The following is a 26294-nucleotide window of genomic DNA, read 5'->3' as shown; positions in this document are numbered from 1 at the left end:
GGAAAACCTATAGGAGCGCTTCTTAACAGCGGAGTATAAAATAATTACATTTTTCCAAAAGTCGTGAAAAAACGACGAATATTTTCGTAATAAAAGAAAGAATTATATCGATTGCAAACCGTAAAAGAAAAGGCAGTTTTAAACGGGAACGGTATTATTGAAATAAAAACCGTATATTTCTAAATGGAAAATTATAGACGAAAAAAATAAATTACTTTAAATATTACGGAAATAGGGAATAAAAACATAATTCTAGGAATTTCCTGGTTTAAAAGGTGTAACCCCCGAATAAATTGGATTACAGGCCAAATTTAATGGGAAAAACACCTGATTATTAAACAACTTCCAGCGTAATAGGGTTTATATAGGAAATATAAAGTACGGAAAAACCAAATAAAGCAAATGGCGTATTTATAGGAAGGACGACCAACCCCGGAACCAATATCCGAAAAAAAGCGATTATTTACAGGTTAAAACCAATCTGTTAACAATATGGGTTGCTAACAGGGGTTTAGGCATTAGCCTAGGTGTGGCGTGGTGCTAGTTGTGTTGTAAAAGCCTGTAATTACAGGGTTCAAATGCACTATATTGTTCACTAATTTTCGGATTAACAAATTTAATTTATTAATGGGGGAGATTTTGCTTTATCTCCCTAACATATTTTCCGACATCGAAATGGGGGTCCGCACGCCAGAAAACGTTCCGGTACCGCACACGATTTTCCGAAAAATTATTTCATATACGTTGTTGAAAAAAAACCTTTATTTCCATATAAACCATTTTTGGGTTCGCATTAATTTGCTAATTTGGTGAAATTTTTAACCCGGTATAAGGTAACTAATTCGTAAATGCAGGGTGGGTATTAAACCCGGTATATGGTAAAACCCCATTCGCTAACTTTAAATCGCAATTCCTGCAATATACAAAATATAATAGAAAATCCGACAGCCCCAACAGCCCCATTTCGGTAGTCTCAGGGCTCATCCCTGAAGCCCAGAGCTCCACAATTGATCCACTTCGTTCGCTTCGCTCCACTTCGTGGCTCAATTGCGGCTTTGCAATGTACCTGTGGGTCCATCCAAAGAACGCTCTGGTTCAGGTCTGAGGACAATTTGTCGATTTTCGCCGTTTATGGCGGTATTTTTGGCCTTTTTTTAACCGAAACTCCTTTATTATTCCACAACCACGCATAATATTGAAAAAATAAATTATCGTTGAAAATAGCGTTTAATACCGCTATTAGCAGCAATTCGATTTATTTTATTATCTGCTATAATGGCCGAATTCGATACCATTTGCCCTTAATCCGTTCATAGCGGTACTGTTTTTTCGATTTTTTTTTCGATTTTCGATTTCTTTTAATATTATTTTTAATTTTTGACCAAATTTTATAATTTTTGCACGTGGAGGGTCGTATATGTTTATATATCGTTATACTAAATTTTGGTGCATATATTAGATTATATAAGCAGTTAAATAGGCGGATAGGCAAAGTATACACTTTTTTGTATATAATTTACAATCGAAACTCGTTTATATTTTTACCAATTTTAACGATAATAAAACCAAAACTTCAGAAGTCCGATTACGTATACAAACAAACGTCCAAATCCCATCCTGCCTATAATATCGGTTTTAAAAAATGTTTAATAAAAGAAAATGCTAAATGTGTAATTTATAAATCTTTTTGCTTGATTTAATTAATTTTATATTATTTTTGTTTTGCGGCCAAATTTTGTGGTTTTTGCACGTGGGGGGTGGCATATATATATTTAATATAACACAACACTTTTGTACGTTTATCTAATTATTTTAGCCTTTAAATATGCGGATAGGTAAAGTGTATCCAATTTTATATATATTTTGCAATCGAAATGTTTTTATATTTTTACCAATTTTAACATTAATGAGACCAAAGTTTGTAAAAGTGGATTATGAATATAAATAAACGTTAACGTGAGACCCAATTTACAATACCGGCCTTTTTTATTTTTTTATAATAAAAAATGCTAGATTTGTGTTATTTTTATTTTTTTTGCTTTATTTAATTGAATAGAATTTATAAAAGAAAACTTATCCAAAATTTATTAACAAACTTATAAAGAAATAAATGAATTAAAAATACTTTCATTCTACCAATATTTGCGTAAATTATTTAGTTTTTTAACAAATTGTTAATTTACATAAAAATATTAATAAAACTTTTATTTTAATCGATAATTGCGTGCACTTTTCAGTGTTAGGCTTACTAAGCCTTAAAAACTGTTATTTCAATTAAAGCTACTATGATATACTATTATTGAAAATAAAAATTAAATATAATGAAAAATTACAGATTTTATTTAATATTTTAATATCTTTCCATATACAGTAGCTATTGAAACGCGGCCGGCATTCAAATAATCAACAAACTCCAATTAATTCAACGCAAATTACTATACATTTTTATAATATTTATTTGTTTTTTTATTCGAATATTTAATTATATATTATAGTTACACCATTTTCTTTTGCTATTATAATGCGAATATATTATACATACCCGCTATAAACGGTAAAATACTACAAATTATCCTTATATTAATAAAATAATTATCAGCGATATCGCAATATTAGGTATATTATTAATAATACCGTTATAAACGGCGAAATGCGACAAATTATCGTTGGTGGTACCGCCATGAACGGCGAAATGCGACAAGATGTCCTCAGACTAGAACGAGCGCGATCTTTTCGGCCAATGTAATTGGTCGAAAAGCCATGTGGCTGAAAGGTACATGGAGCGCTCGGTCCCCACTGCGGAGCAGGGGGGTCTAGTCTGAGCACTGAGACTACCATTTCGGCACTATTTATTGTGGTTTATATACAAATAAAAATTGATTTACTATATATTAAATAACGCATATAATTAACACCCCCTTTTTTTGCTATTATTTACATAAAGTCGGAAAAAAGAGTATAAAATAAAAAGAATAAAACCCCAAAAAAGATCCCTTTAATGTCCCAACCCGATTTGAATTCCCAATATGAACCCCCTGGATAATTAAACCTTTGGTACCGACCTATAATTACCGAAATGGACGAACCCCCGAATTGGAAAAAACCCCCAAAATTGTAATAACCCCCGGATTCGAACCCCCGATTTGCGTAATATTAACCCACGGAATTAATTATTAAACCAGGTAGCTAATCTGGCTATTCGTTGGTAACAGTTCAAATTAGGCATATTATATAGGGTATGTCGAATGCGTAAATCGCCCAAAACACGAGCTTTTTCAATTTTAATTCAATTTTTAATATAAAGTCGGTATAAATTGCTTATTAATTAACCTATACAAGGTAGATTCGGGTAATGCGGCCGGTCTTAGGCTAGTAAAAATCCAATATTTGCTAATAAAAAAACTGTAATAGGTAATTAGTTAACGAATTAATTAAATACCTTAGAATTAAATAGGTAAAAACTAAGTTTTTAAGGGTTTAAACCCTATAAATCTTAAAAACACCTTGTAAATTGGAAGCGTTAGGGGTTTTCTTAGGTTATTAACGGGCTTGTGTTTGGATTCCAGGTATTTTAAAATTATTAATCCTTTTGTAATTAATTCCCGTACGTAATAAAATTTTAATAGCGTATATTTAGTACGTTGATAATGCGTAGGGTTATTTGCGTTAATTATAAAACCTATATTATTTTCAAATATTGCAATAGGGTTTTCTATAAATAATCCAATTTTTATAAATAAATTTTTAAACCATTATATTTTACGCAGTGCTTCCGCTAAGGCACCGGTTTCGGTTTTTGGAGTGCTTAAAACTATAATATTATTTCTTTTGCATTTCCACGTTATAAAACCCCCAAATAGGGTATATAAATATCCGTAAATGGACTTTAAATTTTCCCTAGCCCCGGCAAAATCGTTGTTATTAAAACCCAATAATTTAAGGCTTTTAAAACCCCTTAACAAAAAATTAGGTGGTAATTCGGCTTTAAATACTCTATTTCCGTAATAAATAAATAAGGATTCAATACCCGTTAAATAACGTAATAAGTTTTTAACTGCCGTTAAATGGATTGTAATGGTTTTTGTTAAAAACGTAAAAGCTATTAAACCGTAAAACCGATATCCGGGCGCGTTAATAGTATTAAATATATAAAGATGCCGATAATACGTTGTAATAATTTGATTTCCAACGCATTTACGGGCTTACCCCCGCTATGTTTTAATACACACGGTTATAAGGGAACAAATATAGGTTTGCAATTAACTAATCCGAACGTTGCTAATATTTTTCCTATATATCAACTTTATGTGAGGAGGTTACGAGATAGAATAAGCTTAATCTTGAACGCGGGGAAAAGTGGATCACGTATAAGGCTGATGGAACGTTGAAATGGCAGATAACCGTCTGCTAGCGGGTAATAGAGATAATATATTGTTGTTGCACAATCGATTCGTTAAATCGTTGAATCGATGATTCGATGAAGGTTATAAAGGTGATGAATCTAAGGCTAAGTTATGAATTACGTGTTCGAATCCGTAGGTGCAGATCTTCGATCCGGATGTCCGGAATGCGGGGTTACGTCACATGATTTGGCCTTATTCATGTGACTAACCTGCCGACCTATTGAGCCTAACGGCCCATTGAGCCTAACGGCCTATTGTGCTTATGCATGCACAGAAAATCTGCGACCACAATGGGATTCGAACCCACGCACTTCAACGTATATATGATATAGATTATGGTACGTGCATTATACCACTAAGCTAGATTAAATATGACGTATTTATTTTGTTGTTGAAACTATGAACAAAAACGTAATATATAAAGCTTTGTGTGTATAAACGCGTATACGTTTTATTTGTTATTTATTTATTTATTCGATGCAGGGTGACTAATAAAATTAGCCCGTGCTAGCCGTTATAAAATAATGCAGGGTAGCTAATATAATTAGCCCTGCGCTAGCCATGTTCACAAAAATAGCGCTTAATACCGTTATAAGCAGCGATTTGATTTATTTTATTATTTGTTATAACGGCCGATTTGGATACTATTTGCCCTTAATCCGTTCATGGCGGTACTGGTTTTTCGATTTTCTTTTCGATTTTCGATCTATTTTAATATTATTTTTAATTGTTAACCAAATTTTATAATTTTTGCACGTGGAGGGTCGTATATATATATATTATAATAGATTTTGGTGCATATACCGTATTATATAAGCAGTTAAATAAGCGAATAGGCAGAATATAAACTTTTTATATATAATTTATAATCGAAACTCGCTTATATTTTTACCAATTTTGATGATAATAAAGCCACTGTTTCAGGGACTGGACTACGTGTGTAAATAAGCGGCTACGTGGAGCCAAATCCTCATTACTGGTTTTCAAAGATTTTTTATATTAAAAAATACTAAATATATATTTTAGAAATGTTTTTCCATTATTTCATTAATTTTATATTATTTTCGTTTTGCAACCAAATTTTACGGTTTTTGGGCGTGGGGGTGGCTAACATCTTCACAGTATAATACTATAATTTGGTACACATTCTCAATTATATAAAATGTTAAATAAGCGGATAGGTAAGGTGTATATAATTTTATATATAATTTACGATCGAAACCTTTTCATATTTTTGCCAATTTTTATAATAATAAAGCCAAGATTTCAGGCACTGCATTAAATATTAAAGCAAACCTCAGCGTGGAATTTAATTTATAATACCCATTTATATTTCTTTTTTATATAAAGAAAATGTTAAATTTGTGCCATTTTGCTATTTTATGTTTTATTTAATCAAATAAAACTCCCAGAAATATGGTCAAATAGCATTTTAATACAAATTCGGAAACAAATGAATAAATTCAAAGTTCTCTTAATTTTATCATCACTTGCGTAAATTATTTAGCTTTCAAATAAATTAAGAATTAATATAAAAATACGAATAAAAGCTTTGTTTTAAACCACAACTGTATGCATTTTATAGTTATACGTCCGCTAAATAGTAAATATTATTATTTGAGTTTAAATCAATAATATAGTGCATAATTTAAGATAATAATTAAATATAATAAAAAATTACAAATCTTACTTAATATTTAAATATTTTTCCAAATAAATTGGATAAAAAAACGCGGTTTTCAATAAACGGATTGCCAAAATCCAATCAGTTTAACGTAGGTTAGTTTAGTTTCAGTGCTCAGACTAGACCCCCCTGCTTCGCAGTGGGGACCGAGCGCTCCATGTACCTTTCAGCCACATGGCTTTTCGACCAATTACATTGACCGAAAAGATCGCGCTCGTTCTAATCTGAGGACATCTTGTCGCATTTCGCCATTCATGGCGGGTATTTGTACTGTTTTCGCACTGTGCATTTACTGCATACGTAATACCAACAGTATAACCACTGTATATAATTAAATATTCGAATAAAAGAATGAATAGAAATCGTAAAAATATGAGGTAACCTGCGTTGTAATAAATGAATCTTGAATATTGTTTTAACCCCGGTGCCGTGGGTATATCCCCTTTAATCATATAAATATTTAAATATTAAGTATATTTTTTAATTTTTAATATATATTTCTATACTTAATTTATTATTTTGAACAGAGATATTTTATATAAATAAAACATACTATTATAAAACCGACTTTGAAATTAGCGTGGCGGTGGAAGGCGCATGCGAGTACCGCTTAAAATAAATATTTTATTAAAAAACTTAATAATTCGCCCAATTGTGTAAATATTTAGAAGAAACTTTAATGTAGCATTAATAATATGTTATCAAATATAAATATTGTTTGACTTTTTTCTTCCCATTTATATTTTATTGAATTATATAAAAAATATGAAAACAGTATAATTTTACCATTTCTTTTAGTAAAAAAATCATAAAAGCCGATATTACGAAGCGGATCTGACGTAAACCATTGCATATATACGCTATTTAATCCCTGAAATCTTGGTTTCATTATCGCCATAATTGGCAAAAATATAAAAGCGTTTCGATTGTAAATGCTATATAAAATTGTATATACCTTACCTATCCGTTTATTTAACGGTTTATATAATTAGCCATATATCCTAAACTCTGGTATACAGTTATCTATATATATACTATCCCCCACCTAAAAAGAATCTGAAATTATATTTCCAAATAAAAATAATATAAAAAAAATAAGAAAATCGAAATAAAATCGAAAAAATTGTACCGCCATGAGCGGATTAAGGGCAGGGCCTAGCAAATTCGCCCAATTAAACATATAAAAATATAAATTAAATCGTTGTTAATAGCGGTACTAAATGATATTTTCAACGTACAAACCGCTTATTTTTACGATTTTTATTTATTTTTTTATAACGGAGTGTTGGTCGCCGAATTGACGAAAATACCGCCATAAGCGGCGAAAATCGACAAGTTGTCCTCAGACCTGAACCAGAGCGTTCTTTGGATGGACCCACAGGTACATTGCAAAGCCGCAATTGAGCCACGAAGTGGAGCGAAGTGGATCAATTGTGGAGCTCTGGGCTTCAGGGATGAGCCCTGAGACTAAATTTGTCGCATTTCGCCGTTTATAACGGTATTATTAATAATATACCTAATATTGCGATATCGCTAATGATTATTTTATTAATATAAGGATAGTTTGTGGTATTTTGCCGCTTATAGCGGGTATATACAATATATTCGCATTATAATGGCAAAAGAAAATGGTGTAACCATAGTATATAGATTAATATTCGAATAAAAAACCAAATAAAAATTATAAAAATATATAGTAATTTGCGTTGAATTTATTGGAACTTGTTGATTATTTGAATGCCGGCCGCGTTTTAATAGGCACTGTATTTGGAAAGATATTAAAATATTGAGTAAAATTTGTAATTTTTCATTATATTTAATTCTTATTTTAAATAATGGTATATAATATTAATTTTAATTTAAATCACAGTTTTCATAGTTTAATAGACCTAACATTGCAAAGTGCATGCAATTATCGATTAAAACAAAGGTTTTATTAGTATTTTTATATAAATTGACAATTTGTTAAAAAATTAAATAATTTACGCAAATATTGGTAAAATTAAAATATTTTTAATCTATGCATTCCTCTATCAATTTATTAATTAATCTTCAAGTTTTTTTTTTATAAGTTCTACTTAACTAAATAAAGCAAAAAATACAAAAATAACACAAATTTAGCATTTTTTTATATGCAAAAATAAAAGGGCCGGTATTGTAAATCGGGTTTTACGTTGACGTTTGTTTATATACATGATCCATTTCTTCAAACTTTGGTTTTATTAATGTTAAAATTGGTAAAAATGTAAAAGCATTTCGATTGTAAAATATATATAAAATTGGATACATTTTACCTATCCGCATGTTTACCGGCTTATATAATCAGATATAAGTACCAAAATGTAATATTATATTAAGTATACATATGCCACCCCCTACGTGCAAAAACCACAAAATCTGGCTGCAAAACAAAAATAATATAAAATTAATCAAATAAAGCAAAAAGATTTATAAAATACATATTTAGCATTTTTTTTATTAAACAGTTTTTAAAACCGAAACTATAAATAGGATTAGACTTGGACGTTTGTTTATATACGTAATCGAATTTTTAAAGTTTTGGTTTTATTATCGTCAAAATTGGTAAAAATATAAACGAATTTCGATTGTAAATTATATATAAAAAAGTATATATTTTGCCTATCCGCTTATTGAACTGCTTATATAAAATGGTATATGTACCAAAATCTATAATAACGATATACATATATATATATATACGACCCTCCACGTGCAAGAATTATAAAGTTTGGTCAAAAATTAAAAATAATATTAAAAAAAATCGAAAATCGAAAAAAAAAACTCGAAAAAACAGTACCGCCATAAACGGATTAAAGGCAGGTGGTATCGAATTCGGCCATTATAAAAGATAAAAAAATAACTTAAATTGCTATTAATAGCGATATTAAACGCTATTTTTAACGATATTTTTTTCAATATTTTGCGTAATTGTGGAATAATAAAGGAGTTTCGGTCGAAAAAAGGCCAAAAATACCGCCATAAACGGCGAAAATCGACAAATTATCCTCAAACCTAAACGAGAATGTTTTTTGGATGGACCCACAAATACATTGCAAAACCGCAATTAAGCTACGAAATGGATTAATTGTGGAGCTCTGGGCTTCAGGGATAAGCCCTGAAATTAAGGTTAGTTCACATTTTTACGACTTTTATTTAATTTTATATTCGAATATTTAATTATATACCGTGGTTACACCATTTATTTTACTATTATAATGCGTATACAGTATATATACCCGCTACTAACGGCGAAATGCGACAAATTATTATTGGTAATATTGGCGTACCGCCATAAATGGCGAAATGCGACACATTATTGTTGGTAATACTGGCGTACCGCCTAGTCTCAGGGCTCATCCCTGAAGCCCAGAGCTCCACAATTGAGCGTGGCTCAATTGCGGCTTTGCAATGTACCTGTGGGTCCATCCAAAAAACGCTTTGGTTCAGGTTTGAGGACAATTTGTCGATTTTCGCCGTTTATAGCGGTATTTTTGGCCTTTTTGCGACCGATACTCCCTTATTATTCCACAACCACGCAAAATATCGAAAAAAGAAAATATCGTTAAAAATAGGAATTGTTAGGCCTTTTTTATAAATTTAAAATTTTTTGCACCCGGTACGTTAATTAAAAGTTGGATATAACCCGCTTTTAATCCGTTTATGGCGGTACTGTTTTTTCGATTTTTTTTCAATTTTCGTTTTTTTTTAATATTATTTTTAATTTTTGACCAAATTTTATACTTTTTGCACGTGGAGGGTCGTATATATATATATATCGTTATAAGAAATTTTGGTGCTTTTATTGGATTATATAAGCAATTAAATAAGCGGATAGGCAAAATAAATACTTTTTTATATATAATTTATAATCGAAATTCGTTTATATTTTTACCAGTTTTAACGATAATGAAACCAAAATTTCAGAAATTCGATTACGTATATAAACAAACGTCCAAATCCAATCGTATTTACAATATCAGTTTTGAAAATTGTTTAATAAAAACAAATATTAAATATATATTTTATAAATCTTTTTGCTTTATTTAATTAATTTGATATTATTTTTGTTTTGCAGCAGAATTTTGTGGTTTTTGCACGTGGGGGGGTGGCATATATATATTTAATATAACATCACATTTTTGTACGTATACCTAATTATATAAACCCTTAAATATGCGGATAGGTAAAATATATCCAATTTTATATATATTTTACCATCGAAATGCTTTTACATTTTTACCAATTTTAACATTAATAAAACCAAAATTTGGGAAAATGGATTATATATATAAATAAACGTTAACGTAAAACCCGATTTGCAATACCGGCCCTTTTTATATTTATATATAAAAAAATGCTAAATTTGTGTTTTTTTTATATTTTTTGCTTTATTTAATTGAATAAAATTTATAAAAAAAAACTTATATAAAATCTACTAGCAAATTGATTAAAAAATATATAAAGTGAAAATATTTTCATTTTACCAATATTTGCGTAAATTATTTAATTTTTTAACAAATTGTTAATTTATATAAAAATATTAATAAAACTTTTATTTCAATCGATAATTGCATGCATTTTGCAGTATAAGGTTTACTAAAATATAAAAGCTGTAAACTAAATTAAAATAATTATTACATACCATTATGTACAACAAAAATTAAATATAATAAAAAATTACAAATTTTACTTAATATTTTAATATTTTTCCAAATACAGTAGCTATAAAGACGCGGCCGGCATTCAAATACTTAGCAAACTTTAATAAATCTAACGCAAATTACTGTATATTTTTATAATTTTTATTTATTTTTTTATACGAATATTTAATTGCATATTATGGGTACATTATTTTCTTTTACCATTATAATGCGAATATATTGCATTTACCCGCTACAAACGGCAAAATACCACAAATTATCCTTATATTAATAAAATAATTATAAATCATATCGTAATATTAAATATATTATTAAAAATACCGTTATAAACGGCGAAATACGACAAATTATCGTTGGTAATACCGCCATAAACGGCGAAATGCGACAAAATGTTTTCAAACTAGAACGAGCGCGATTTTTTCGGCCAATGTAATTGGTCGAAAAGCCATGTGGCTAAAAGGTACATGGAGCGATCGGTCCCCACTGCGAAGCAGGGGGGTCTAGTTTGAGCACTGAGATTACGTACCGCCATGAATGGCGAAATGCGACAAGATGTCCTCAGATTAGAACGAGCGCGATCTTTTCGGTCAATGTAATTGGTCGAAAAGCCATGTGGCTGAAATGTACATGGAGCGCTCGGTCCCCACTGCGAAGCAGGGGGGTCTAGTCTGAGCACTGAGACTATGTTTTGTAACCCCCTCTCTGAGGGGGCCCACAACGCACAGCCCCCAAGTAACAGCCTTTAAACATCTCCGCCGTTGGCCCTAGCGGCTCGCCTCACACACAACTGCCACCTTCATCGTCAAAATTACTGGTGACGTTTGTGAACTCGCCCTTCACTAGTTTAGTCTCCCAAAAGATCCCATTGGTGTCAGTAAAGCCATGCTTCACCCAGCCTTCCTCCTTTACGTGGTAGAGGTTGATATAGCCACCGGAGTAAGCGTCTCCGTGGGTTGCACCCAGAATGCTGCGGCGGCCGAGCTCCAACGCTTCCTCCTCGGTCAAATCATAACGGTATTCGGCATCCAGCACGCCGTAGGCAAACGTCTGCCCAGAGCCGACGCAAAATAGGTTTCCCGCCAGGCGTGTCCCATCCGAATCCATATAGTAAAGCGCAGGCCCCTCTTCTTTGGTATCACCAGCGCACATGGAGCCGATTGAAAGGCCCATACCTTTTTTCTTTTTTTTTGTACAAAGATTAGCCAGCGCACACGATGCCTATTGGATAACCCGAAATCTCTTACCTTTGTACTGGTATAAGAGGTTAGCCAGCATTTTTGAGGCGGTGGCGACGGAGATACGGCGTTTATTTCGAAATGCGTATGAACGGCACTGCATGCCCAGCCACGAGAACCAGTGTTGGCAATCAGCGGCGCCGCCAGCAAGAGTGCTGAGGAGACAGTCGTTGATTTCGATGACCGGTTTGACGGTTTGCGAGACGATCCAGTTTCCGGCCGAAGCGCGCGAATCTGTGGCTACGATGATACCGCCCTAGAAGCAAAAGGAAGGGCGGTAGTCCCGTGGGCGCTTTTGATGGTGCAATGTGGGTTCGAGCGGTCGTCTGTGTTCGCCGGCAGCCAGGAGGCGGGCTAGGACGGCGGCGGGCGGGATTTAGTCATGAACGATGAGCCGACAAAGAGAAAGCATTTGGCATGGCCGCCTTATCTGAGCCACCGGGGACATTTCTTGTTCAAGTGCCTGGAGGGAGGGGACGGCTGTAACGAGCCACGATCTTATCCATGGTTAACGACCTGTTGTTGATCAGGAAGTAGGGTCCTTTGCTAGTGAGCTATTAGAAGCCTGGTTGTGGATGATAGCTGGCTGTTCGTGGTTCAAGGACAGACTGGCTTGGTCTGGTGCCCTGATCAACCATACCGGTACAGAGCAATCAGGCATCCCACGCCCACGCGGCATTTACCCTTGCCCTGCCAAGTTGTCATTAGGTAATGGAAGGACCAATTTCCGCAGAACCATGTTTAAAATGCAGCAGATCAAAAAGGTATGGATACTCCACAGGACAGATTCCATCGTTCGGGTGAACTGCTTAACGCTTGGCCTGCCCCCTTTCAACTGCATATTCCAGTGGATATGGTCGTATGTGTTAGCCTATTGTATCTGCCCTCCTATAAAGCATTTCAGAAAACTCTGCTGAACCCTAGACTCTGCCCTCGTTGGTCGCCGCCCGATCCGCCGCAGCCCCCTCCTCCTCCACATGCGTCTCGTCGGCGTGTGCAATCTTTTCAATTCCGCTGGTCACACGCGCCTGCGCCTCCTTGCCTTCAAACATGAACGAAAGCTCCTCCAGCGTACGGCCGTGCGTCTCGGGAAACAGATAATAAACCGTCGTGATCTCGATCAAAATCCAGATGCAATAGACAATGTAATAGCGCCAGCGGATGCTGTCCAGCGCTAGGGCATTGACGTAAGTGTTAAAGAAGACTGCAACGCGAACCGTGGCCTGCTCTACAGCGATTCCCTTGGCGCGCTGAGCGTAAGGGAATATCTCAACCATATAAGTGTACGTCAACGCGTTCCAGCCGATGTTGTAAAAGGGCGAATAGACAAAAATAAAAACCAGCACGGGGATGGCAGCCGCTGGGTCCTGGGTCATGTCGAAGCGGGCAGAGGCCACCGTCCAGGCCGTGTAGACGCAAGCGGTCCCGATGGTGCAGATGAGAAACATCCGCCGGCGTGGGAAACGAGGGGCGATAAGGGCAATGGGCACGGCGTTGATGAACCCCCAGCACGTGTTGCCGAGGATGAACTTTTGGATCGTGTCGTTGTCCTTGACGCCGACCAGGTTGAGAATCTTCTTCATGTAGAAGCTGAGCAGGCCGTTTCCGGACCACTGCGTGAAGAAACCCACGATGGCGGCGAGCAGGAACCGTCGGCGCATCGGGGCGTCGCGGATGACATCGGCCCAGACGAACCTGGAAGCTGTCTCCTTTTCAAGCGCGATCGTGGACTGGATCTGCGCGAACTCAAGGCGTGCAAACTCGTCTCCGTCTTCACCCTCGCTGTGGTACTTTTGAAGGATGGCGTAGGCCTCGTCAGCGCGGTCGACCGATATGAGCCAGCGTGGCGACTCGGGGCAGAACGGCATGAAGATCATCTGGCACATGGATGGCACCAGCTGCAACAGTGAGGGCAGTCGCCAGGCCCACGTCGTGTTCATTTTGAAAGACCCATACGTCGTGCCAGCGGCGATGATTGCACCGACAAACCAGGACGCGTTGAAGAGCCTATATCCCTCGGGGTTAACACGGTCGCGTCAGGGGCCAAGGGTAGACAAAAGAGTCAGTAGAGGTTCCGGGAAGGCATACGAAGTCATGACAGGCCTCTCCTTGGCATAGCTCAACTCTCCTAGCATGGAGGATGCGTTGACGATTGCGAAGGGAATGCCGAATCCCAGGACCCAGCGGGAGGCCAGAAACATGTCTTGATTGACAGCACCGGTCTGGAGTCCTGCGCCCATGCACATGACAAGCGAAGCAGCGACGATTGTCCAGCGGCGGCCAAGCCACTGCGAAACGGACGGGATAAAGGGGATGGCCATCAGGGCGCCGAGCGAGTACATGGCGTTGAGAAGCCCGAGACGTGAGGAAGTAGGGTTGTCAAAGTCTGTCCGTAACGCACAATCAGCTACCGAAGGTGAGGTAATAACCAATCCCCTAGAGCCTTGAGCTCAGAGTGAACACTTACATGCGACCCATGATGGTACAGCCTGAAGACTGTTCATCATGGAAGAGTCGAAACCCGAAGTCCATTCCACACCAAGGCCAGTGGGAACCAGGATGAGGTACAAGAACCTCAAGTTCGGCTTCTTGTACCATGGTTTGGTATCTGCCTCGGCAATCTTGCTGAGGCGATCATCATCGGAGAACTCTTCTCTCTTGCCGATGATGGCCATGGCCGCTGAGATGTCTTGAAATTATTGTATCTCAGGATTGACCGGATTTGCGACAAATCTTCCAAAAGACTTGCCGCCAGGCTTGCCATAGCTTACTTGCCTTGTGAGCCTGGTGCAGACTGGGCGCCTTTAAGTAGGCAACCATGCTGCTACTGTCTTGCTCATATCCAAGGTTCCATCGAGGAATGCAACCAAAAGCCAGTCGCACACGCAGTGGGTTCTCTGCAAGATCCCCCGTATTTTTTGGACGAGGAACGTTGGAATATCTGCATGCTTCGGCATCGTGAGGGGAAGTCAATATTGGCCAAGGGCACTGAATGCGGGGAAGAACCACTTCCCTGAGCTGACCCCAATGAAACCAAAAGCATGGTCCTTTTCCCCGGATGCTTGCTGCACAGGCTCAAATAGCGGGGTTGAAGCCCTCCAACAGAGAAATTGGCGGTTGTAATGAGTGCTGTTGACAGGAGTCAAACTAGATCCCAGTTCTCTGGTTGGGGATGTCGGCCTCGCTGCCTCCGACCCGGCGGGGTCCAAAAGAGGGAATTACTCCAATAGTGTCTGCTGCTGATGCTACGTACCTTGGGCTTTGCTGGGAATCCCGGTGTAGAAAAGTAGCTCTGCCCTCATACCAACTCCTGCAAAATATCGGGTTGGACCTAGAGGTTTCTGTGGTTTAGGAGGCTGAACTTTGTTTCATACAGTGAGGCGAGGCCGGACCAGTTGCTTTAGGTATGGCATATGGCACGGTACTAACCAACTCAGCCAACGACTTGAAACCAAAGCATTGCTCCATGGGATGCTGTGTAACTTGGCTGAAAACGTCTGATAATACCTTTAAGAGATTCGCTCAGAGATTTCAGCCCATACAGCAGTATTTCTCTTTGAATGGCTAGCAATTTAAATACCTTCATTTTAGGCTTTACTGCTAGCTCTAGACTAGACCTAGACGAGTATCGGAATAAGATAGTCTACCAAGAGCGCAATTTATTGACCTCCGCCGGTTTCTCTGGCGACTGAGAATCTTATATCACATCAAAATTCTGATGGGTTGGCTACCTGATTTTGTTGTACCATGTAATAAATGACAGTCTGTGGACGCTATGCTAGTTCTTGGTCAAACCATAGCTCCCGGTAATCTCTGCGAAAACAGTGTCGAATACTAAACCAGCCCGACCCGAAGTAGACGTCAGGTATGATCACTTTTTAGAGCTTACTACTGAGCGTCGGCAAAGTGCGCAGAAAGATAGTCAGACTTGCCCAGGGGTACACCCTTTGCTCGCAAGATGCAGTAGGCAGTCTGGTAGAATGCGTTAGTTATTCTAGAAGTACTCTTTGACCGAGTCAAGACAGGCATCCGAACTCACCTGAACGTGGAAAAAGAAGTTGGGCATGGCGTATCTAAGCAGGTAATCCTTGGCTGCAAGGTTTCTGGTACCCATCTTGCCCATTTGACTAGATATGAGGCGAAATATTAGCATCGGCAGCGCTGCATTAGCCCATGTTCCCCGAACCTCTACTTACAGTTCGACGACCGTCTCCTCTTTGCCCTGGAAAGCCTTGGCATCTGCGGATGCTAGCAGATCAAGCGTCTTCTGGATACGGGCCTTGAGCTGCTCCATGGTGGTCTCGTTGTCCTCCCAGGACTCAATCTCGACGCCAGTCACGCGCCAGATGAATTTCTTGACCGTGTTAGAAACCACCTGCACTTGGAAAGAGAGGGGAAGCATGCTTTCGGTGAGCTTTTCGCTGACGTAGTTGTCAATGCTGACGCCCTCAGAGGCAGCATGCTCTTCTGCCTTGGCCAGGATGGCTTTCAGGGAGTCAACACCCCGCGTGAATACGGGGACGGAAGCCTCGTACAAGCTGATGCCAGACATTGTGTAGGTAGGTTGTTGTGAATTGGTTAGGCAAGACAGTGTGGTTGTGGTTGGCTGATCCGGTGACTGTAGGGGAATTTGGGTGAGAAGTGTGGAGGAAGGCCGAAGAATGGTATGGTGCAGGATGTCTTTTCGAATTATATAATATTTGTGAGCCCGGAAAATTCGTGGCTATCATACGACAGATTGTTTCTCAAATAGTCACAACAGGAAAGAACGAGTCAGGCTTAACTGCGGCTCTATCCTCCTAGACTGCGGGGGTTACGGCTTTATATCATCGATCCGGCATGTGCCCTTGTTTCGGCAGCACCAACCTCCTGCGAGGCGTTCCCCCCGGCGCGAAATCTGATCAATAATCTACTTGTGGTTACAAATTCGCGAACGATGTAGGGAAGACAAGTAGGGACCCGAGGCATATTAGCGGGGCTCCAAACGCCAGGCTGACAAATTCTCCAGATAATTCAAGGCCTGTGCAGGGCTTTGTCTCTACAAATGACAGCTGGCTTGTACAACAAGTAAAGCACGTTTACAATCAATATACGATGTTTGCCTGGCCGATATTCCACATAAGCAGCGGTGAAACTCTAGAAACTTCTGTGTTCACGACATATCTAGCCGTTTCTCTTTACCACAAATTANNCCCCCCCCCCCCCCCCCCAAAGCAATGGTGTACTGTCAGACAATTGCAGCCATTGAGACAAACTGAGTTACGTTCTCGAGCCGAGACTTGATATCTGATGTGAAGTACCTGATAATTTACCAGCTTTTCACTCTCGGATTCCAAATTCAGAAAACCTCTAATACATCAGAGCTCTGGCTTGTCTAGGTATGTGTTTAAGCTGGAAGCGGGGTAGCTTCCGGATTGGGTTCAAAGGGAAATTGGCTACCCAGGCCACGGAAGACGTATAATACAGCGTACTTAGGCAGTAACCTAATTCGCGGCCTCATTTATGCAGCATGACGAGAACGGTCTCTGTAATGAGTATTCGTAAGCATGTCGGCGTGTTCTACGTGCCACTCATAGTACAATCGTCACTTTGGCAAGGATCAACAGCATAGTTGACCGCTTCTACGATTTTCCCTGGAGAGAACAAGATGGCGGGGTTGCCGTTGCTCTCAAAATGGGACCAATTAAACACATTCACGTGATTGCTGGCGCTGACGCGCCAAACTCGCGACGTCAACGCGCCTTCGCGGCGGGCACTTTTTCGTGACAGCTACTAAGGTCCCTTACTGACATCACGATTTCGTTGCCTGTTGTGCCATCCTCAAAACGACCCTGAAATCCAACCCTTTTCGTTCCATTGTCATCAGGCTGTCGCATCTGATTCTGTAAAGGCCTATCTTGGAGGTTACTCACGTCCGTCACTTATCTGCGATTGTACGGCGGCTCCCGGCAAGATGGGTATTAAACAGCTTTTTACGATTATTAAGGAGAATGCTCCGGCCGCGATCAAAACCGGAGAAATCAAAAACCAATTTGGTCGCAAAGTCGCAATTGTATGTATTTATTTTTGTTTTGCACACCAATGCTGCTATCTAATCCTTGAGTTATTTACTAACAAATCTTCGTAGGATGCGTATGCTCAACACTCCCCCGCGAAAATACACCAGGCTGGCGATGATAACACTGACGCGATGCATTTTCTCACTCCAGCTCCATGAGCATTTACTCCTTTCTCATCGCAGTCCGTTCGAATGGCGAAATGCTCACAAACGAAGACGGGCAAACAACATCCCACCTGATGGGAATGTTTTACCGGACATTACGAATGGTCGACAATGGCATCAAGCCTTTGTATGTGTTCGATGGCGCCCCGCCAAAGCTTAAGTCTGGTGAGCTCGCTCGTCGATACCAGAGAAAACAAGAGGCGCTCGAAGGTCTCGAGGAGGCTAGGGAGACCGGAACAGCCGAGGATGTAGAAAAGTTCTCACGGAGGACGGTTCGGGTGACGAGGGAGCACAACGAGGAATGCCGGCAGTTGCTTAAACTTATGGGCATCCCCTATATAATCGCACCCACTGAGGCTGAGGCTCAATGTGCCGTTCTCGCACGAGCTGGCAAGGTTTTTGCCGCAGCCAGTGAAGATATGGATACCCTATGTTTCGACTCCCCAATTCTCCTTCGTCATCTCACCTTCTCTGAGGCGCGCAAGGAACCGATTCAGGAGATTCATGTCGATAAAGTTCTAGAGGGTCTCGATATGGACCGTAAGCAGGTAAGATGCATTTCTGGCCAGGGGAGTGTTTATCTAAGGTGGCCTGCTAACTTTTTCGTTAACCAGTTTGTTGATCTCTGCATCCTCCTTGGCTGCGATTACCTCGACCCCATCCCCAAAGTTGGACCTAGCACTGCACTCAAGCTCATTCGTGAGCATGGATCACTTGAGACGATTGTGGAGAAGATGAAGAAGGGCGAGTTGAAATACACAGTGCCGGAGGACTGGCCATTTGAGGATGCACGGGACTTGTTCTTCAACCCTGACGTGCACCCTGCCGACCACCCAGATTGCAATTTCAAGTGGGAGAAGCCAGACGTTGAGGGCTTGGTCAAGTATCTGGTCACAGAGAAGGGATTCTCCGAGGATCGCGTCAGACCCGGTGCATTGAGACTGGAGAAGGCCCTCGGCACCTCCCAACAACAACGCCTCGAGGGCTTCTTCAAGCCGGTGGCACGAACTGCAGAGGAGCAGAAGGCACACAAGCGCAAGCTCGAGGTGAAGGCCGAGGAGGCAAAGAAGAAACTCAAGGCCGAAAAGAAGGAGAAGGCAAAGGCCAAAGCCAGACCTCGTGGTACAGCTTGATCCGCGCAATCCCGGAGCCTTTTTCGAGCCTCGAGTCGGATTCAAACCAGTTGTGAGTGGGATTAGGGGATGAGATGCACTGTAGTGTTTTTCATCATATGTTTTTTTTTTTTTTTTTTTTTATGATCGGTGCACAAAAAGACTGGAGTTTGGCGTTGTGGAAACCAGGGAAGTGTATGCAGGTTGGTACCACTTCGCTAGCGCTGCGATGGGCTTAGGTATTTTATGTCAGTTTACCAATGAAGTTCTTTTTCTCTTGATTCAATTTGCGTATTATCTTTCGTCTTCATCGAAGAGGCTGCAGCTGTTGAAAATGTCCGTGACCCGAATGAAATCTACAATGCGTACCACGTAAATAGCAAGTTCCCATCGCCTGCTTCAAACATCTGAATGCACCCTGGTCAGTACCTCGGTAGACCCACACACGAGTTGGCAATCTGAGCGGTTCAATTGGTCCACCGCAAGCTAAACCACGGTGACATCAGACGGGGGAACGGGTTCGCCTTGGCTGAATCGGCTGTTTGAATCACATGCCAATTGCATTGCAAACAGGCCCGAGTTGGAGCCGCAGCATGCCCATGGCCATGGTTGCATCTGCGATGCATCAAGCATTTATTGATAGACTCCATCCGGGGAAGCCCAAAAGCGGGCGGGACATAATTGGAAAATGCCCACCTGACCTTTGGCAAGCTCTGTGAGCTGACGGACGAGATTTGACAAGCCTGGACAATTGGCCGAAACTGGACCATGCCCCGGATTCATCCCCCAGCTTTGCGACATTGTCCATGTGCAGTGGCTTGCCACCCTGCCTAGCTAGTTACTACGTAGCGTACCCTTGTGGGCCATTTACCCCACTGCCGAGTCTCAATCGAGTCAAGTGGTCATTGAGGAGTGCAAGCGTGTCGCGTAGCAGCACCTCTATCTATGTGTTGCCTTGCCCTGCCTTACCTTACCTTAATCAGCAGGTAAGCTAAGTGGCTTGGTGGTCCTGGCCCCAGTCCAGTTGGTCTCACATGCAAATTGTATCAATGCCGACCAGAGCCGTCGACTAGATTTAAATGCCAGCAGAGCGCTGATGGGAGGCAATTGCCGACCAGAACGTCTTCTACTCCCTCCATTCTTCAGCGCCATCTACCCCTCATACTACACCAAAGGTCGACCACCATCCAAAGTCGACAACCACTCGTAATTTCAAGACCAACTATCCCTGCACAACGTCGATAGACCCGGCCTGCCTTCGCAATGTCCAAGGTTTTCACCCAAAGCGACGTCGCGTCGCACAACAAGCCTGATGACTTGTACATCATCGTGGACGGCGACGTCTACGACTTGACCAAGTTCCAGGATGAGCACCCCGGCGGCAAGAAGATCCTCACCCGAGTGGCAGGAAAGGATGCCTCCAAGGCGTTCTGGAAGTACCACAACGAGGGCATCCTCAAGAAGTATCAGTCCAAGCTGCAGGTCGGCTCGTTAGACACAAAGAAGGCCGCCGCGCCAGCCCCCGCACCTGCTGCTGTCGTCAAGAAGGAGCCCGCCAAACCCATAGTTAGGAAGAACAACGAGGAGTCCGAGGCCCTGGACCCCTTTGGAGAAATGATTCCTTTCGGCGACCCAGGCTGGTACCAGAGCGTGAGTTGTGTCGATTGTCGCTCTTTCTGGGCCAGGGAGTTTATGTGCTGACATCAAGTCTCTTGCGCCGCAAATAGTACCACTCCCCCTACTTCAACGAGTCGCACGCTGCTCTTAGAGCCGAGGTTCGCGAGTGGGTCCAGACGGCGATCGAGCCCTATGTCACCGAGTGGGACGAGAAGAAGATGTGCCCGCCCGAGATCTACAAGGAGATGGGTCGCCGTGGCTACCTGGCCGGTCTGCTGGGCACCAAGTACCAGAGCAAATACGTCGACAACCCTATCAAGTGCGTGGCCGAGCAGGACTGGGACTTGTTCCACGAGTTGCTCATCACGGATGAGCTCTCGCGCGCAGGTTCTGGCGGCTTCGTATGGAACGTCATTGGGGGTTTCGGAATTGGCTGCCCACCGCTCCTCAAGTTCGGCAAGAAGGCTCTGGTCGATAGGATCATGCCAGGCATCCTCAACGGCGACAAGCGCATCTGCTTAGCCATCACGGAGCCCGACGCAGGCAGCGATGTTGCCAACCTCACCTGCGAGGCTAAGCTGAGCGAGGACGGCAAGCACTACATCGTCAACGGCGAGAAGAAGTGGATCACCAACGGCATATGGTGCGACTACTTCACCACGGCGGTACGAACCGGCGGGCCCGGAATGGGCGGCGTCAGCCTGCTGCTGATCGAGCGCGACTTTGGCGGCGTGACGACGCGGCGCATGGACTGCCAGGGTGTCTGGTCCAGTGGCACGACCTACGTGACGTTTGAGGACGTCAAGGTTCCGGTGGAGAACCTGCTCGGAAAGGAGAACAAGGGCTTCCCCTGCATCATGACCAACTTCAACCACGAGCGCATTGGCATCATCATCCAGTGCGTGCGCTTCTCGCGCGTCTGCTTTGAGGAGTCGGTCAAGTACGCCAACAAGCGCCGCACATTTGGCAAGCGGCTGATCGAGCACCCCGTTATCCGGTACAAGCTGGCACACATGGCGCGCCAGATCGAGGCCACGTACAACTGGCTCGAGAACGTCGTATACCAGTGCGAGAAGATGGACGACACCCAGGCCATGATGCTGCTGGGCGGTCCCATCGCCGGCCTCAAGGCCCAGGCCACGGTGACGTTCGAGTTCTGCGCCCGCGAGGCCAGCCAGATCTTTGGCGGCCTGAGCTACTCGCGCGGCGGCCAGGGTGCAAAGGTCGAGAGGCTATACCGCGACGTCAGGGCGTACGCCATCCCTGGCGGCAGCGAGGAGATTATGCTCGACCTTAGCATACGGCAGAGTATGCGTGTGGCCAAGATGATGGGTATGAAGCTGTAAATTTTTTTCTCGATTATCATATTTTTTTTTCCTTTCTTCATGTATGAAGTCTCTACGAAGACCTTTTTGGATGGGTTTCTTTTGTAACTCGAAGCATATTCGAGACTGCAGTTTATTAGCAATGGCTAGTCAAGCCGATTTAGGGAGAATGGCAACAAAATAACCCAAGTAAACAAAGACCTGGCAATTTCATGTTCTTGATTTTTGTTGCTCCAAGACGTCATAGATGGCATACAATATCTTGGATTGTCGCATATTCTCTTTTCGTCCCTTCGCCCCGATTGCCGGGTCATAGGGCATCAAGAGTGATCTCGGCTGGGCAATCGGCTTTGGACAGGAATTGAAGGGCAACGGCGAACCTTTGAAATTAGGGGCTTTTCCAACTTGAGGATCGCAAGTTTACTTACCCTCCTCCCTTGGCCTGCCGAAGCGAAAGGGGTTGATGCCACCTGCGTCTCAGCAATGGCATGTCCTAAGACCCAACAACACAACAAAGACAAATGCCAGTGGCCTCCGCAGAACTCATAACAGGAGAATTCTTTTGGCAAGCCTAGTAAATGCGCTGGTGGTGAGATTGGATAGTTAAAAAAAAAAATCCTGCTTTAAACGTTGTCAAATAGCTCATTGCTTCTGGGCACCATTTTCTTTTGCTTTTGTCCGCAGGAAAATAGCCGTTGAATACGTTGTGCTTGACTGTTGGAAAAGGGTGGCTTATCGGAGCAAAGATTACGTGCTTCTCGTGTTCCAGATCGCAAGAGGCAACCTGCTTGTAGATATATACGGCAATCCTATCAGCTGGGGCCCAGAGGCTGGCCTGCCCCTAGGTCTAGAACACCGTGTGGTGGTGGCTGGCAGGCCCTCTGATTTTCTTTTGCGAGGCCACTCTGGAATCTGTAGAAATAACGTTGCGCGTCTAGGATTCCAGGCCCCAAGCTGATTCAGAAATGCACAGCCGTGCTTCGCTGTCAGCAACGACCGTTGCCTGGTGTGTTTATCGGCGAATGCCAATGTCTCTCGGGCGAGGATGGAATTTGAGACTCGCCTGGGCTGCTGATGATATCCCACGCATGTTTGTGCAAGCCACTGACTGATCTCGTGATGGCCCGGAGCAAGATAAAAGAAGGCTACGCCAGGCCCGTTGCTGTGATGACAGGACGACTTCCTCTCGCGTTTCTGATCATCCATATCAAGCCGAACCCCACCGACCTTTGTCACTCTTTTGCCTGCGATTCTGCTTCGATCTCTTCGGCGCGCTGTTTTCTCGTCATCTCTATACCTTGCCAACGCTCGCAAAACTACCGGCGCTCTCGCACGACTGTGTAAAGGACCACACTGCGGCCCCTCAAAACATGCTTCCCACGAAGAAGCAGGCTCTCGCCGGCGTTGCCGTGCTGACGACCGGTGCACTTGCCCAAATTGCCGGCCAAGACTGGGCTCACATTCCTCTGGGATGCATCTCTGCCGACTTCTCGGGCCTGGCTCCTCCGGTGACCTTCGTGAACAATAACGAAGTCGTGTGCTCGACCCACTGTTACGAGAACAACTTTGGAACCGCTGCTTCCCAGGGAACGTAAGTTAGAAAGCCGTGCTATGCCTGGTTCGTTTTTTTCTTGTTGTCAATAATGCTGACTTTTCTATTCTTTATTTTTATTACTTCACCCTCAGCCAATGCTACTGTGGTCCCGCCGATTTAGACGGCGAGTTCCGCGAGAACCAGGACGAGTGTGACATTGTCTGCCCCGGAGCTCAGGCGGACCTGCCAGATGAGACGTGCGGTGGAACCCAAGCGAGCCCTTCAGTCTACAACTTCTATGCCATCTTCAACCTCAACGACCCGTTCCCCCCGGAGCCCCCTGTGACGGAGAGTAGCACCACGGCCGAGGCTACCCCTTCTGCCCCGACCACAGTCACAGAGTCTACAACCATGCCGACTCCCCCTCTGGTGACCTCGCCGAGCGTCGGCCCTGACACGGTTTCCACGACGGCTCCCGGTACGGAGTCGACTGCTCCCCCGAGCACCTTCTCCACGAGCACGTCGATGAGCATGTCGGACGACGAGGGCGTGCTGCCCGGCGGCGGCACGGAGTCGAGCACCGCCGCGACCAGCACGCTGACCAGCACGATCTCGGCGGCGGGCGACGACGCGGCCGCGGTGGTCACCGAGACGGCAACGTCGACCTGGACGACGACGACGTGCACCAACGGCCTGTGCAACGGCTACGCGTCCCCGACGGGCGGCGGGCTCGGGGTCCTCCCGGCGGGCTGGAAGATCTTCATCGAGATCACCATCGTGCCGCTGGTGCAGCCGTGCGCCGACGGGCGCATGACGACCACCATGGCGCCATCGTCGTCGACGCGCTACTACGACCCGGCCATGAGCACCACCACCATCGTCATCGAGGACAGCGTCACGCGCACCATCCTCGTGCCCGTCACCCGCGTCGCCGTCGTCACCGCCTCGCCTTGGGGCAGCGGCAGGACCAACGGCTCTCAGGACATGCCCGTCCAGGCCAACGGCGCTGCGGGGTTGTCGGCTTCTGCGGGTGCCGTGCTGCGGGGGTTGTGCTCGTTGGGGGTTGTTGTTATTGTTGGCGCTGCTATTATGTGGTAATTTTAAGTGTGCGGGGGGTGGTTGTTCCGTTTTTATTGCTTGGTTGATTTTATCGTTGTCTTGGTCTTTGTTTCCTTTGAAAAATGTCTTTTACGACGGCGTTTGTATTTTTGTCTGTTTCGCCTTTTTGTTTTTTTTTTCTCTCTCTTTTTTCTTTCAATGCACACAAACGCGTTCCTCAATTGCCAAAAATCTTGACGCAGTTTGTCATTGGCACGGATTGGACTTTTCCACTGTTGGTTTAGTATTAGGTTAAATTATGCTTGTTATTCTTGTTATTGATAGGCCAACAGGGGTGAATGTCAGCTCTCCTGAGTCATATTTGACAGTGCCTTGTATCTCGTTCTGTTTGTTATATGACTGCTTCACCGCAACTTCAAGGCTGGTATCCGCCAATTTCATGGACTTGGTTCGTCACCAATCTGCCTCAACTTGATCTTGTTCATTCATTTTTCCTGTATATACAGAACTCTCTTGCCCTGTTATCATGCCTTTATTTCTTCATCCTTTCTCTCATTTAAGCTCGTGTACAACCATGCAGACATGACTGCCGCTAGAGGTCTGAAAGCGGAGCACCAAACCCAACTCTCATCAGCGAGACTAGTGCTGCGCGGTGCCAGGCCGGAAGATGCAGCACACCTGCATGTTGCATTCAATCATGCGGAGGTTATGAAGTATTGGTATGCTGTTCTTTAAATCCATCCAAAAACGCCAAGGCTTTTTTTTTTTCTTTTTTTTCTTTTTACAGAAGAAGAACAATGTTGTATGCTGGAGAAGGGGACGAAACGGATTGATGATATTAAAACAATACGCATGCACTAGGTCGACACTTCCACATGCAAGCATCGCAGAGACACAAAAGTGGGTGAATGGAATGATCGCGGCGCCCTGCAACGGTGTTACAGACTTCATCGTCTGCCTCAAAACGAGCGCCCCATATGGCCAGCCGACCCTGCTGCCGATTGGCAAGGCTGGAGTCTGGCGCGACCAGGAGATCGGCTTCATGATTTCAAGGCAGTATTGGGGACAGGGCTTGGCGACAGAGGCTGTGTCACTCGTGCTCGACCACCTGTTCTTTGGTGGCAGCGACGGAAGAAGTTTGGTTGGTGATCTCGTCGTGGCTGACGTCGATCCGAGGAATGAAGCATCATTGAAGGTCCTGGGCAAGTTGGGATTTGTGGTTTACGATACCAAGGAGAAGACTTTTGAGATTGGCGGCAAGTGGGTGGATAGCACGTATTTGCGATTGGGTAGAAAAACGTGGCAGGAGCGCCGGAGGCGCTGTTGATTGCATGGCATGGCAGTGTTTTCCCACTGGAGGTAGGCTGAGGTACATACATTTATTCAGACAGCAGCGTCAGCACAAAAACAGCAACCTCCA

At 42.8% G+C, this 26294-nt stretch overlaps 6 protein-coding genes across 6 annotated transcripts in view; 3 read left to right on the top strand and 3 right to left on the bottom strand.

The window, feature by feature from the left end:
• Nucleotides 1–11546: 11546 nt before the first annotated feature.
• On the bottom strand, nt 11547–11939 carry PpBr36_06568 (uncharacterized protein; the record flags this gene model as incomplete). The annotated part of the gene is made up of 1 exon (XM_029893713.1): nt 11547–11939. The coding sequence occupies one exon, from the start codon at nt 11937–11939 to the stop codon at nt 11547–11549; it is 393 nt and encodes a 130-aa protein (XP_029746031.1).
• A 985-nt stretch (nt 11940–12924) lies between these two features.
• On the bottom strand, nt 12925–14679 carry PpBr36_06567 (uncharacterized protein; the record flags this gene model as incomplete). The annotated part of the gene is made up of 3 exons (XM_029893712.1): nt 12925–14011; nt 14093–14390; nt 14472–14679. The coding sequence occupies 3 exons, from the start codon at nt 14677–14679 to the stop codon at nt 12925–12927; spliced, it is 1593 nt and encodes a 530-aa protein (XP_029746423.1).
• Nucleotides 14680–15892: 1213 nt separating this feature from the next.
• PpBr36_06566 (uncharacterized protein) lies at nt 15893–16556 on the bottom strand (the record flags this gene model as incomplete). The annotated part of the gene is made up of 3 exons (XM_029893711.1): nt 15893–15976; nt 16044–16131; nt 16201–16556. The coding sequence occupies 3 exons, from the start codon at nt 16554–16556 to the stop codon at nt 15893–15895; spliced, it is 528 nt and encodes a 175-aa protein (XP_029746154.1).
• Nucleotides 16557–17957: 1401 nt separating this feature from the next.
• PpBr36_06565 (uncharacterized protein) lies at nt 17958–19360 on the top strand (the record flags this gene model as incomplete). The annotated part of the gene is made up of 3 exons (XM_029893710.1): nt 17958–18060; nt 18214–18775; nt 18842–19360. The coding sequence occupies exons 2-3, from the start codon at nt 18218–18220 to the stop codon at nt 19358–19360; spliced, it is 1077 nt and encodes a 358-aa protein (XP_029746033.1). The 5' UTR covers nt 17958–18060; nt 18214–18217.
• A 1242-nt stretch (nt 19361–20602) lies between these two features.
• Nucleotides 20603–22302, top strand: PpBr36_06564 (uncharacterized protein; the record flags this gene model as incomplete). The annotated part of the gene is made up of 2 exons (XM_029893709.1): nt 20603–20989; nt 21067–22302. 2 exons carry the CDS (start codon nt 20603–20605, stop codon nt 22300–22302), a joined length of 1623 nt encoding a protein of 540 aa, XP_029746425.1.
• A 1349-nt stretch (nt 22303–23651) lies between these two features.
• Nucleotides 23652–26294, top strand: part of PpBr36_06563 (uncharacterized protein) — a gene marked incomplete at both ends in the record, with an annotated part of 4826 nt that continues 2183 nt past the window's right edge. Inside the window, 4 exons of the mRNA XM_029893708.1 lie at nt 23652–23872; nt 23968–24850; nt 25436–25593; nt 25736–26134. Coding sequence (XP_029746170.1) covers nt 23652–23872; nt 23968–24850; nt 25436–25593; nt 25736–26134 — 1661 coding nt within the window. The remainder of the gene's footprint in view (nt 23873–23967; nt 24851–25435; nt 25594–25735; nt 26135–26294) is intronic.

Source organism: Pyricularia pennisetigena, assembly GCF_004337985.1.
Source record: "Pyricularia pennisetigena strain Br36 chromosome 4 map unlocalized Pyricularia_pennisetigena_Br36_Scf_6, whole genome shotgun sequence".
Lineage (NCBI taxonomy): Eukaryota > Fungi > Ascomycota > Sordariomycetes > Magnaporthales > Pyriculariaceae > Pyricularia > Pyricularia pennisetigena.
The sequence above is the reverse complement of the archived record's forward strand: the minus strand, read 5'-3'. Positions and strand labels throughout refer to the sequence as shown.